The 15081-nt window shown below is 41.5% G+C and overlaps 1 protein-coding gene across 5 annotated transcripts in view; it reads right to left on the minus strand.

The window, feature by feature from the left end:
• The window catches only part of TSHZ2 (teashirt zinc finger homeobox 2), a 204157-nt gene that overhangs the window by 187589 nt on the left and 1487 nt on the right, over positions 1-15081 (minus strand). The window contains exon 1 of one of the 5 annotated variants that reach the window (XM_085519819.1): positions 3495-15076. The exons of 3 other annotated variants lie outside the window; for them this stretch is intronic. In XM_085519819.1, coding sequence (XP_085375945.1) covers positions 3495-3744 — 250 coding nt within the window. In that variant the 5' untranslated portion in view covers positions 3745-15076. Of the gene's footprint in view, positions 1-3494; positions 15077-15081 lie in introns of those variants that run through there. One more of the 5 variants, XM_085519818.1, reaches the window with a different exon arrangement.

Raw genomic sequence — 15081 nt, forward strand, 5'->3', positions numbered from 1 at the left:
TCAATTGCAGCTCAGAAAGCCACATTTGCAGCATTTTCAATGAGCTCTTTACCTCAGCGAGCACCACGCTGTTTACTCGGCTTCTTCAACACAAGAGTTTATGGACTTTTTCAGACTCATTACTTCTCAGGCCACAGTTTGCAAAGCAGAAGGTGGCACATAACCGTGAAGATGCCACTGTCAGGCATGTTGCTAACCTTACCGTGACCAACCACCCTGATGGAGTGTACTAGGAACACCGTGATGTGCTGCTGCAGCACACGGTCCCTCCAAACACAGACTGCGGTAACCCCCTGCACAGGTATTATAAGCAACAGCAGGTTGTTTTCTCCCTTGTGGACCTCAGCCTCTGCTTTTGAGAAACTGCTTGCTTATGTCTTACAATGCATTTTTACCTAATTGGAAGGGAGATAAGTAATTAAATTTAATGGAAACCAGGGCTTCAAAAGGAATACATAATTTTTGAAGCCATAATTTCTATTACTTTTTATTACCTTTACCTATGTTTTATATGGCAAAGGGTCACAGAACAGATGCAGCTGCTAAACTGGGTGGCTTAGCACACACAGTAAGCTTCTGCAGAGAGCAGGAGCAAGTCAGAGGATGTGAGTGAATTCACTTCAGACGGCAAATGAAGTTTTGAGTCATTGCTGAGTCAGGTAAAATTCCAATTTAATACACCTCTAAAGTACAGCCTCTTCTAGATGAGGCAACAATAATCAACTAACCAAATCGACTCATAAGAGGAAGGGGAAATTCTGAGTATAAGTGCAAAAATGAATCATTATTCTGATAATGTTTTTGTTATTGTTTTTGCAGATGGATCTGAAAGCTCTAACAACTCAATTAAGTTACCACAGTCAACAAAAACAAAGAGCAAAAACAGGGCAGATACTTTCCACCGAGACACCACAGTGATGGGCACGTTAGAAATGAGGTAGATTAGATAGATGAACTAGATAGACACATCTAACTGTCCTCCAGAGCACTCATTTGTTTGACAGCCTGGAAAATGCCAACATTCCTGGGATTAAATGAAAATAGAAAACTGTATTTTCACTGTAAAATACACTCAGAACTTCACGATGTCAGTTTCTCCTTGTTAAAATAAACCAGAGCCCAACCAAGCACTTCCAGAGAGGCTCAAAGTACAATACACTCGATGAAACAGTAACTAAGACTCTACCAACAGAAAGCCCTTACACTGCTACTCTTTAATCCCAGCATATGAGTAGAGTGATACCACTTGCACACACTATAATATACTGATTTTTCTTGAGCTCAACACCATCAAAGTGCTAAATTGCTCATCCTGCATTGCTGCCTTGAAGCCATATTCCTTTATTGCATGACTGCCATTTCCTCTACCTTTATAGGCCCGTTAAACACTTTTTCTCCTGCAGTACATTTCCCCCCTCTTTGTTCATCAACAATGTAGAAGTAAACAAATGTGTTGCATATATATATATATATATATATATATATATATATATATTAAAAAAACAAACCAAAAACACAAAACAAAAATCAACAAGAACTGGACTGATCCTCCACTGAGATTTCTGGCCCAGGTCACAGACACTGGCATGGATTTTGCTGCAGTGCACAGAATAACGTATGCACAATAACACACGGTTAGCACTTATGCTCATATTCAACAGCTCCATATTTTTTTCTAGCACCAGGGCACGTGAGCAAGTTCGAAGCTGGGTTTGGCAGCGTGCAGTTTAGCAGTCTCTGAGCCGGATCCCACTCCTGCCCCCTCCAGCTCTGACAGAAGTGCTGGCTGCACACAGGGAGCTGTGCGACATCCCGGTGCTGTTGAGGAGAACAGAATCCAGCTCCTTGTGACAGTTTTCCCTACACAAAATCACAATCAGCCAAACACATTTGTAATCCACTGCAGCTGGTGTTTCTATAATTGATAGAGATATAAAAGCCCTTTTTGCTAAAGTTGTACTTTTGTATTTTTTTTTCTTGGGGGAGTTGTGTGAAAGCAGCTACCAAAAAGCCAGCTTTAAATCTCAGATAATGTAGCTCCCTTTAGAATCCCAAGCTTAAAGCAAGTAGTTATGAGTTTTAGAGATGCAAAAAAATGAAGCTAAAAACAAACATTTATTTTACTTGACGTAGCAAAACAGTGGATTAAAAAGTTAAATCAATGCGCCGTCTGAATGGTTCCTGCTGTAGCTGCAATTTCAAATGAAATAAGAATGTTATAAAAACTCCTGCATATTAGGCACATTTGGAAATGTCTCCTTGTAACAGTTCTTTAAGTGTTCTGTCTATGAGCACTAACAGGTCACTGCACAGGAAATGCAAAAATATGTTACATTTTAATCAGGGCATATAAAACACTGTCTAGAATGTTACACTGCCCTTGGGAATCTGTAGTAAGTAGGGGAACTTTTACAAAGTCCAGGTCACTCTCCCCATTACATCACTGTTACATATATACTTATACATATATGTGTGTGTGTAGATATATATATATATATTATTAGGTTATATATATATATATTAGGTTAAATTATATAGATGTCATGTATTAGAACTTTCCCAGTTGTAAGATGATGGCTAAGAGATGCTTATTTCCTTGGAGAAACTCATAATCACCCCCTTGTTCCCCTGCACGTACTTATATATTGAAAATAGTGCATTTTAACTGAACTGCGATGTTTCCAAACAAAAATAATGACAGAAGACAAACATAAAAATGAGACTTTTCGTACACTCACCCTAAGAACAAATTTCAGCACTTTGCCTTAACACACAGACACCAATTGAAAACCTGCCTGGTTGTACCTCACAGGTGATTAAAAATGAAAGCAGGGATTTTAGCAGAGATGTTTGGGAATGATTAAGGTAAAATGTCCCTAATCCAAACAAGTGGAAACCCAGATGTCAATGTCATAACATTCCCCCAACTCCCATAAATATTTCTCCAAGTGATTTACCTCTGTTTAACCCAAATCACAAGATCATAAAATATCTAATAAGTTCACAGAAACAGCAAAGGAGTAACATGAGGGTGACTGTTTTCTAGATTAACATTCCTGGGATTTCAGCTATTTAACATACATAGAGAATCAGGGAGGTGACACAAAACAGTGTCCCCAGGATGTCCTGCTCTGCTCTCACTATTCCTGGTTCAACTTTTATCACCAAGTTCCAGATGGAAAGATTCCATCTCTATGAAAAATCTCCCAAGGAGCAACAAACTGAACAAAATGAAAAGCTGTGCCCTGAGTGAGCGTTACCCTGCAAGGCTTGGACCCATTGCCCGCTGGGGAACATGGCGGCTGCCTCAACAGCGGCGCCACTCACCCCGCTGCGATTTGCATGCTGCAGCATGAGAGCAGATCTCAAAGCAACAGGCCCTTTTTTATCTAAACAGATATCTGTGGTTGAAACTCCTGGCATTATTCTTTGTATTTTTTCTCCGACAGCAGCTTTGTAGCTGCCAGCATTTTCCACACTTAGTTCCAGCCTACCTACGGTGTGCAGCTCCTCCAAGCCCAGTGTCTGCCTCAGCCCCTCCAACAGCAGACGGGCAGTGCAAAAAGTGGCTTTTTCCACACAACTGAGGGTGCCCCTGGTGCTGGGACAGCCTGCCTTCCCTGCTGTCCGCCAACACGGGCTGTAGAGAAGTAGCAGCAGCCCAGGCCCCATCCAGGCGCCAGCTGACACGCTCCGTGCTGACATTTCCCTTCCTCTGCTTTCACTGCTCAGACCCATGGCCATCCCACAGCAGGGAAAGCAATTGTCCTACTTACACCCAGCTAACACATATTTTAAGGCAATGTAATTGAAAAAGGGAAACTGAGAACTGAGCTTGCGTGGTGGAGATGGCACGCCTGGAGAATGCTGTGTCACCTTCTAAAAATTCTTTGGCAACAGCAACTTTCTGACTTTGTAAGTCAGACAAATTTGGGTGGATTTTTTTATTTTTTTTTTCAGGGAAGGCAGAAGGTACCTCTAAAACCACCCATGTCAGTGCCAGAAAGCAGTGGTCCTGCAGCTCTGGACATAAAACCCTGACATGAGCCTTTTGCATTTCTGCCAAACAACATCCTACCCTAAATTTCAGGAAGAATGTTTTAATAAAGGAAACACAGATTTTGGCAATGGAAAATGTTACTCAGAACAGCTCAGATCTGGAAACAGTAGAACCAGTAGAAATCAAGCTTTTGAACAGAAAAATCCAAACAACCTGGACTACACACATTGTTGTGCCCATGATATAGATGTTACTGCAGTGCCCAGGGCTATGCAGTACTCCCAGCATCCATACAGCAGTGCTCTCAAGACCTCCATTGGTTTTCTGCTCTTTTCAGCATCTTCCCTTATTTTCCCCTTTGTGTTATCATGCAGCTGAACTTTTCCATGTCAAAGGGCTGCCAGGCAGGGGACGGTTCTGAGCCTTGAGCAGCAGTGCTGGCTGCTTTCTCTGCCTCATCCATAGCATGCTGCCTCAACAGCTCAAGCAATCCATCTGGCTAGAGGGATCATCAGACAAAAACAAACAAACAAATCCATAACTCAGATCACAGAAAAGGTCTTAGTCTACATTACATGAGCTGATTTTTTTTTTTAAAGTGCAAGTTACACAATAACTGGCTAAGCCTACAAAATCCAGGTCTGAGTCCCTGATTCAGCCTGAGGGGTTCCTTGGCCTTAGAATTCAGTGCAGACTTAAACACTGATAGCAACTCCTTTTAATCATCAACTGCTTGCAAGTTACACATGTTTTAATGACACGCATTTAATTTTGCTCCAGTTTTAGATATACAATTTACTCAAATTCGATATAAATTCCATGGTTGTGAAATGGAGCTTTGCAATTGTTTTTAAGGGTTTTTTCAGGTTATGAGATGCATTTGATATACAAAATTGAAGGAGTTTGGTAATGTCAGGTGATGTTTTGTTAGCTTTTGACAAGAGAAAATACTTAATACCCTCATTTTTTCCCTGCTCTGAATATTAGTTTAATTGTCACAAATAATTAAATGCTTATGAGTAAAAGACATCTTTAGACATTTTGACAATACGTATTAAGAGATGCTTTAAGGGAAATCTGCACAGATCAGCTTTTATTTGTTATGCTAAACAATGATGCATCTTGATTGCGTTTGCTCCTTATTTGTGTGTGCAACAGGAGACGTACTGTGAATGATCTGTAAGGAATAAAACGACAGTATTTGACAGGCTAGGAAATGTCTGGGCAGGGATACAGGAGAAGGAACCCTAAAAGGGCATTGTTTGTATAGGGGCAATGGGATAGAGACACTCCCTTCAATCTAAGGCAATGGAAGGCGCCAACAGCTAAATTACAGTTAATAAGAATAAGAAATAAACATAAATTACGTACACAAGGCTCAAGTTCAAGGACTTTGGACCACTAAAATATATATATCTCATTATATCAATTATCAAAGAGAGACAAATTTCCATCCTTAGAATTTGCATATGAACTCTAATAACCTAGTATTCAGAAATACAGGCAAGCATTAATTTCCACATGAAAAGGAGCCATGGGAGAGCTTCCCAAGTCCCCAGCTCCTGGGAAGAAGCCCTACCTGCTGATTTGGCCCTGAACGCTCCAGCTGCTGCGGGAGGGGGAAGCAGGTGGTCTCCCAGGTACGGCAGATTAGCTCTCTATTACCTAAGATTTATTCCAACTTCTTGTCAATATAATGGCTGAAACAACCACTCCTGAAAGGTAATACGGTGTGAAAATAAACATAAACAATCCTTAATGAATCCATAGGCTATTACATGCACCATATTTCTTCTACAGGGAATACATACATCTCCGCTTAGAAAAAACAATGCTGCCCTTGATCAAAGCTCAGCAACTCCTGTTCACACAAGAGATGGAACTGGAAACGGTCTATGGGAACTGCTCCAGGCTAAACGCTTCTGAAAATTCAAGCCCCTCCTCAGATGCCCACATAAAGATTTAGACCCTTAACTTTAGAAGCTGGCTTACAAAAATTAAAGCTTCAGAGTTTATTACCAGAGATTTCCAACCATCTCTGGTGGTCCATGTGGAAGCAAATATGCATGTTCTGTTAGACTATAATTAAAGTGTGCTTTTCATATTTCTCAAGGCAAGGCATTATATATGAAATACAGAGCTGGATCTCAGACTGACGAAGAAATAGAAAACAGTGCAAGGGGAAAAATGTAACCATAATAAAATTTCCTGGTCCTGAAACTTATCACTGACCAACAATACACTGAGGATCCTTTAGGAAAGTTCAAAACTTACTTAAATTGTGCTGACAAAAACTATTCCCCTAAAAAAGATCCCCCCATTCTGAAGTTAACTGAGCCCAGCCTCCTTCTGCTGGAAGCGTGCTGACAATATTAATGTGATCTAATAGCGAGAGTAGGGAATTAGGACCAAAAGCTGTTTGACCTTGAGCAAATCAACCAATACCTCCTGCCTTCAATTTACCTTTCTGTGAAATGGGAACAAGATATTCTGCTCTGCTGGGGTCATTCTACAGAGTACACAGCATTGGTAAGGAATCCTTGGAAGAAAGGTGTGAAGAAATATTACTCCACTTCCTATCAACGAGCACATGTGAGCAGGAACCATGAGCTAATCAAAAGCACGAGAAAGCTTTTAATTTTTTAACATTTAATGCTACAGATAATCAATATAACTACTTAGCTTCTTTCTCCTTTCACATGTTAATTTAATGCAACTTGCACCGTGCTCATAAATGTTATGACATGGCTGAAAAACACATAAAAAATTAAGTTTGGTACACAAACATACCAGCTAGAATAAGATTCTGTTTCTTCAATACAAAACTACATCACAAAAAGATCCACTTTGGGGTTGGTTGGTTTTTTTGTCCACTCACACTGCAGACTGTAAATGATTCTTCCTGTATGTACAAAGAAAATTACAGACCTTATGAATCGAGGTGGTATTTCCCAGTGCAACTTACACAAAATTATTTATATATGGAAAATTCAGAGGAAAATCTTTCCTACAGAAAAAAACAAAACGAAAACCCACCACAACAGGACTTCTGTCCAACTGAAGGGTCAGAGATAGAAATAGGTTTGTTGTCTGCACATTTCAAACTGCATCAAAGTGCGGATTTTCATCCTGATCTGCTCTTTCACTATATAAATCCCTGCCAGAAAGGCATTACAGAGAATTTATTTATTTTCATTAAAAACAAGAATTGTGTGCTGTGCTTTTTTCTAAAGAAATTCTGCATATAACCGAACAAATATAGCTTCAGCAAAGTTGCTTTGGGAATATTTAACTGCTTTTTTTAACTTATGAAAGCAATATTGAATGAGATTTACTACAGTTTAAGATAAGCGGGTCTTAATTTTATATGAACAAAGAGACTTAAAAAGCAATCAGAAAGAGTTCCTACTATATTGTGGAATATCAGGCCTTGTGCAAAATGGGCCCTCTTCTATATGCATAAAAACAAATACAAGAGGGTTTTCAATTAGATGAGCCTTTTGAGAGGGATGCAGGAAGAGCCAGAGAGCTCCTTAAAACGTTATTGCTTTTATCTTCGTCAGGTTGGGATGCATACTAAAAATGACCTATTCTTTCCATGACATGCAACATTTTGCTTCTAATTTGACCTATCCATTTTTCCCAGAATGGGAGTGGGGATGTTAATCTGGCTCGGTTTCCCCCAAGCACTCAGTAGTTCTGTTTTTCTACAGCCATCCAGAGCTGAGGGTGCGTCCCATGGTCTCTTCAGCATAGTGAGTAACTTTAATGAGCCTCGGTATCATTAGACAATACAGTTTACAGAACAGAAGGAAAAAAGACACAGAAAGGAATAAGATAGAGCTATAATAGATACAAGCTGTGGAGATGAAAGAAAGAAGTCAGCATCTCATTTGCATTAATACAATAAAAATAAAGCATTAATGTTGCTAGTTGTAATTTTTTTTTTCAATAAAGTTGAGCCTGATTATATCTGGAAAAAAAGACAGGCTGTGCATTTCTCAGAGGTCTTGCAAGGGTTCAAGCTTTAAAGAACAGTTACTGGCTATTAACTTCCTACACTTAATTGCCACTAAAAACAATCTCTGTGAAACCTTATGTGAAAGCTACTCCTCAAGCACCACCGGTCTGATCTTCCAAAGCCCGAACTGCTTTGTTTACAGCAACAAATTCAGAGTCGCTCTTCACATATCTCCTCCCCATCACTATGTCATATATCTTGTTTAGTGGTATTACGTGTGCATACATATAAAATTATATACACACGCAAATACTGAGCAGTTCTTCCTGAGAATCAGACAAATGCAATATTATCAGCCTCGTTTACTCAAAAATAATGAATCACATCCTCAGAAATCACGAGACCAGCTGAAAATTACGAGATGCTAGAAAGAGTTGCTGTTAGAATCATGGTATTCCTCCCCTGGCATAAGAACCTCTAGGCTGCGTGTTCTCAGTCTCCCTAGTTCTCCATAGCAAGGGGGTTAACATAAATTTTTCTTTTAGAATATGTATTTGGCAGTTGGATCATCACGAGGCTCTGGGAGCTGCCGCTTTAAAAGCACACACTAGGAAAGAACCTCCAGTAGACACGACTGCCAACATTGCAGGAATTTTAACATTTTAAGATACTGGTGGAATACTCAAAACCTGCTCTAAATTGCTGCCCTACCCAGCTGGTATTGGTAAGAGCGTTCCTCTCCCGGACAGGCACATGTCTATCCTTTTTACAGGGCAGGAATCTATTTCCTATACATTGAGGACTGCAGGTTCCATTTAGGTGTAGCATTTTACCAGTAACTGGAACAATCTGGTGCTGCACCTTAAGAAATATGGATTTTTCACCATCTAATCCTGTCATTTTGTAACTATTGTTCTGAGCTCATTTTTCCTAGGGCAAAGGGGAAAAACAGCTCTTTTTGGGAAACAAAGATTCTCTTCATTTTCCTAAATGAAACACTTAATGCAACACTTAGATCATGAGACCAGTTTTTCCACTTTTTGCCTGAAGAACCTCACAAGGTGACAAATGAAAAGCTGGCAGTTAAAGAGAGATGTGTAAATCTAATGGGAAGCAGCATGCTTCTGTGATGCGTTTCTCCTTGAAACCTTAAAAAATACACTATTCACTGTCAAGGCATTTCGGTGTTGCAAAAGCTGTTATTATAATATGGCAAAAATGACTCGGCGCCAAGATCCAGCAGCCTCAAGTGAGAGGTCACCTTAACAAGGAAGAACTGATTTTGATGTCTAAAACTACACAGAACTTTTATACTTCCCATTCGCAGAACCCTTTTCGCGCATCTACCTGAGAGCTGCTGCCCATGTGCACAATGTAATGCGGTGCATTAGAAAAAGGACTCTTTAGAAGACTGTATCATCTACTGGTACCAAGAAACTGCTCAATAATTAACACAGAGAGTGGAAATGTGTTTGAGAAGTGAAGTTAGCCAAGCAAGTAAAACATGTCAGTCGCACAAGCACTAGAAAAGAGCAGCGTGCAACCCTCAGTAACACAAGTTACAGCCAGAACTCTTCTCCAGATTTTAAAGGCAGATTATGCTCTAAAGCTGGGTAGCAGAATCTGGTCCCTCTTCGGATAGAAAATGCTCCTAGAAAAATACTTAAATTAATTTCATAGCTTAACAGCCCAGTCTGACAGAGACAGTCTTTACACAAACCAGCTACCCATTGAAGCAAAGTGCTGAGTAAGAGATGCAGAACTGGACCCACTCTCATGTAAATTATTGTAATTAAATAGGTAATGAAAAACCACTGCTCTTGCACGAATGAAATGTGAGACTTCAGCTAAGAGTGTAATGTGTTTCCAATTGACTCTTATATCAGATTCGGAGACAGATGAAAATGTCTCTCTGCTTGCATGAGCACGCTTTGGAGGTACAACTCCACAAATATTTTCATTTTGCAGAGAAGAGGGATAAACAAAGGGTTATTTTAGCTATAAAGGCAGTAGGATATTCTTTTTTAAGGCATAATGTGGCACACACGTGTCTCAGCCCAAGAGGCATTAGATAGAATTCAAATCATTTTACTTTGCATTTGCTAATAATACGTCACCCAGTAGACGAACCAGGCCTTATTCTCCCTTCCATGGACTGACATGGTATTTTTTTCTACGTTTGAGCTCTTAAGATCTGCACAATAGCTTAACACAATAAGTGTTTAGCCTCTGGTTCCAACTGTAATTGATAGAGTACAGTTCCATTCCCTCTGCTGCTGCTAAGTTGGGAACTGCAGCCACAGCAACTGACAGCTTTCCCCCCCCAACCCCCTGTGGGTCTGGAGTTGCTCTCTGGGAGTGATGTCCTCAACGGGACGTGGAGGGAAACGACCGGAGAACGGCTCACCCCAGCACTGCGCTGTGCAGGAACTGCAGGGACCTCTTCTAGGGGAAATAGTTGCTGCAGGTGGGTGCTGCTAATGGGATTGGAAAGCAGGGGAGAAAGCTCTGGGAGGAAACAGAAAATCCCTGCAGTCTGCAGAAAACAGGCTTTTCGATTAGAGAGCACAGAGGAGGGCGAGCGTTTACTGAAAAGAATTTCTGACAATGAGTGTATTTGTAAAAGTGCAATAAGATTATGTCATTTACTGATGGAAAGTCTTGGTAAGTCCCGGTCTTTATATAGTGATAATATACTGAGTTTTGAGACGTGAGATTCAAGCTGAAATAAGAAAACAGCCAAATTGAACGCGACTGCAAATTGCCCCACGCAGGCCTGAGTTCTGACATGGGAAAGAATCACACCGTGGCTTTGGGCTTAGGAGCCTGAGTCCAGATTTCAATGCAGATGGCGACTAATTTTGGTGGCTCTTTAGCTGCAAAAGTACCTATTTTGGTATGTATTTAATTAATCAGGATTTAAAGCCTCCTCTTGTTTGTGAACACCTTGGCTTTTTTGTCATCTGTCAGCATCACAATGTGCACAGTAACTGAAAGGTTCTGAGGCATGAGCTATTTAGGTGGTTTTGATGTGGACTTGCTTTTCTGGAGGACGCTTAAACAAAGCACTGCTGCCATTTCTACAGTTTCATTCAGTGCTGCTTGCATGGAAACTATTTCTATTCCCGTATAATAAAGGATACAAATAATGCCTGAAAAGCCACAACGCTCTCGGTTCTTAATACACGTACATACTGCTTCCTTTCATCACACAAATGCACACGGCAGACATGGCTGGCCATCTACTCTGCTCCCTAAAGAAGCAGAATTTCACTTTCTAAATACGCTTCTGTTTTAAATAACCTTTAGTACTAAAGAGCAGACTTCAGCTCCAACGTACTGACTGCTACCCATCTTCTGTTTGCCACTATTTGGGGACCTCTCCAAAACAAGACTGTCTTATTCTACTGCACCAGCAAACAAAATAAATGTGGCTGATATCTGCTCCTGCTGTACTTTTCAAGGGCTCTGGTTCTTACATGGTCGATAGGAGCACTCAGAGAAAGAAAAGAAGAAAGACGAAATTGCACTCGGAAAAGGCGTTAAGTCCGGATTCGTCTTTCGTGCTTTAAAAAAGCAAACTAGCAATTCATGATCACAAAATAAAATATGCACATTTAAACAAGCTGCAGGGGAAAGGAGAGTTTAATCCAGTGAAATTGTGTTTGAAAGCTATTTCATACCCCTAGGAATAAAATCTGAATAGCAATTTTGCTTTGCTCCCACCTTTTTTCCACCCTTCTGTTAATATATTACCATTTGTTATGGGATCGTTACAAGAGTTCTACCCCAGAGGTGGCTGCGTTGTGCAGAAGGACGAAGCGCTTTCCGGGCCTGGGTCTCCTCTCCTCGTACTCACAGGGGCAGCCGGTGCTCATCACAGCCGCACCGATGTGAGCAAAGCTATTTCTGCTTTGTACCTGAGCGGGAGAAGAATTCGGCCCGCAGCCTGCACAGCCCTTGTGATTCATTTGGAGGAAGGCGACGGCACAAATGGGTCCTTATTGGAACCAGAAGTATGATACTAACACAGACACTGACATAACGAGCTCCAAAAACCTGCTCTAAGAATTATTGAAATGGATGTGACGGTAAAAAGAGTGACGACCCCGAGCAGATTTGGTCCTGGAAAGATCAAAATGCATTCAACGTAATGCTGGCATTGCTGTGCAATGAAGTATCTTTAACAGTATGATCTGAGATCAAAAATCCCCATCGTCAAACATAAATAGTGCCCCGTTTATCCAATTACGCTACCTTGTTTCATTACAATGCTCTGTAATATATTTCTTAGGAATACAAGGCTTAAAATTAATAATAGAACAGGACAAAATTGCCATGTATATTTCTCTAGATAGATTTTCATCTAGCAGCAGGACTTCACTTCTGATTCACTCACTGGTTCTCTCTAACCTTTACATTATTCATTAATCAAACTAGAAACCTGCTTTCAAAGTCAGCGCATGGTAGTAATTATTTACAGTTGTGCATAGTATTTAATTTTAAGCAATGACAAAAGCAGGCATGTCCAGAATCATAAGGCTTATCATTTTTCTTCCGTTGGAGGTTAACTATCTAAGGGAGCCAAAAGTTGCAAACTTCTCTTCAATATCTCTGCTGCCATCAAGACAAAATGCAGTGCAACTGATACCTTTGAACTTGTACAAGTAAAAATAAATACGGTGAAAATTAAGTAATATATAATGTATTAACTCCTTTAATAAAAGGAATAAAGAGATTTGCTATCAGCCTTGATGAGCGATTCGTTTCTTACTGCACAGTCTGTCTACTGTCACTTTGAGGCATTTTGCACTCTGCAAAGCAGAACCTCAGCACTATCCTGAAAATGAAAGTCAGTTTTAAGGACTGCACACAAGAGGCAGGTCTGCTCTTTGGAAGCCCCCAGCCCCCCACAAACACACAAACACAACTTCAAAGCAGGAGAGCCATTGCCAACGTACAAACTGACTTCAGATCAGTTATGCTGAATGAAACCGGACTGCTTCTGCAGCGCTTTGCTCACCTGAAACAACACTGCTCTGAGGACAAACAGAATCACAGACATGCACTGTGGAAGCCCAAGGCACGCTTCAGAATGGGAATAAAGACGGAGAGACGCTATTGTGGCCATTCAGATTTCTACCTCCTCACTACAGCTGGCAAAATACTGCAATGCTCTTGATAGAAATATTTCTTACTGTATTCTCACAGCGGGGAAATCCTGGGAAACAACAGGATGGGCTTTGCTCACAGGAATGTACTTATTCTGCAGCCTGTGCTTCTGAAACAGAACAGGATGCCCCTGCTACAGGAAGATACTGCACACGTCGCAGGAGAAAATTCTGCTTTGAAAATAAAATAAAATGAAGCCTCATAGTCCTGACAGAAAGAAAAAAGGAGCAATTCTAGCACTGTCACTGTGATGATCAGCATCCATGAAAAAATAGCTATTTATCCTGCAAGTTGAACACATTAATGCCTTATTCGGATAGAACCTCTTTGTGAATAAAACAATAATAGCAACTCGTCAGGGAGTTCTACTGGATATATGTATATGAACACATATCCGTGCTGAGTTTGCCTATCATTTACATTGGAAGGGATTGCTGCTTGCCAGCCATCACACTGGCAGCCTGCGTAGGAGCATCACTGCTCGTGTCCCATAAGGCTCTCCCTGCTCACCATTGTCCTACACCCATACGGATAAGGCAAAACATGCAAGTTCATCAAAGTTACGCACCTCCCAGTTTCTCAAAAAGAACATTTCCCTCTGTCTGTGTCCCAAGCACTACTTTGCAAAGTTTATTGAGCCACTAGAGTTGTCCGTGCATTTTGTCCCATGGACAATGTGACAAGAAGAAAATATTCGGAGTGGAAAAATTACTGGACCGTTTGGAAAGCACAAACATGAAATATTAGTTTTCTTTGGAGAACTAATCTGACAAAGGACGCACAGAAAAAAAAGGGGGGGAAAAACCCGCCTACATTAAAAGCCAAACAAGATAATAATTGTGCGTGTCTGGCTAAGAGAATCTAGAGGGCAAGGCTTACGTCATTGGCACTTGGGTTACCATGGTGAGTGATTTATTGATATATATCAAGAATGAATAGATCAAAGGCAGCAAGATGACAGGTGATCAATCAAATGTCAAATCAAAGCTGGCAATCAACTGGAAAGCTGATTTTTCAGTGGGTGGGTCTGGCAGAAGAAAAATGAACTTCCATATTGCGCTTCCCAGAAACAAAACCCCATCAGATTATTAAGGAAAAAATAAAAAGCAATTAAGCAGCCTGGAAGAACAGAACTCTTTGAAGAGATTTACTACTCGGGCCCGCTCAGCCGCCTCTTTTCCTTGGCCCCCAAAAGCAAAAGAACATCCTACGAATGACAAAACAGGAGGCTTCCAAAGTTGCAAACTATTTCCTCCGCTAAGATTAATAAATTAATAAATAATAATAAAGAAGACCCGTCGCAAAAGCACTTGGCGCGTGCAAACACCCAAACTCAGATAGGAAACAAAAGAAGAATTTGATTGGAAAATGCGGCTCGTCTCCTCGCAGTCACAACGCTCCGCTTTATTTCCTGTTGCAATTTTCACCGCCGCTGATCAAAGGCTGAACTTCCCCGCCGGGTTCAGCGCCGCAGCCCCTGCACTATTTCAGGCACACGCGGCGCTCGGGCAGCGCAGCCACAGCCCCGCACCGGGAGGGCGCAGCGCCACGACCCGCTTCGCCACGAGCGTTTGGGAAACAAAACCACCGCGGGGAAAAAGAACGAGCGGATAATAATAATAATAAAAATAAAGGGTAATAAGGAAATGAAGCCCCAAGAGGGAAGCAAAGCGGAGGATGATCCCGGGCAGGGAGAGGGGACGGGGGAGAAGGGGAGAGACAGGAGCAAAGTTGGGGGGAAGTTTGGCCGAAGAGGGAGCGGGGCGGAGGGAAGGGGTCGGGGCCGGAGCGGCTCGGGCAGGGCCGCGGGTACGGAACGGCACGGGGAGATCCGGGCACGGAGAGGGGGAGGGCGAGAAATAAATACGGCTCCGGCCCGGGAAGGCGAGGGTGACCCTCAGTAATAATAAAGATGGGGGGGGGGGGGAGGGAAGGATCGGAAGGAGCG

Source organism: Coturnix japonica, chromosome 19, assembly GCF_054131305.1.
Source record: "Coturnix japonica strain WE chromosome 19, WE-NBRP24, whole genome shotgun sequence".
In the NCBI taxonomy this organism is placed as follows: domain Eukaryota; kingdom Metazoa; phylum Chordata; class Aves; order Galliformes; family Phasianidae; genus Coturnix; species Coturnix japonica.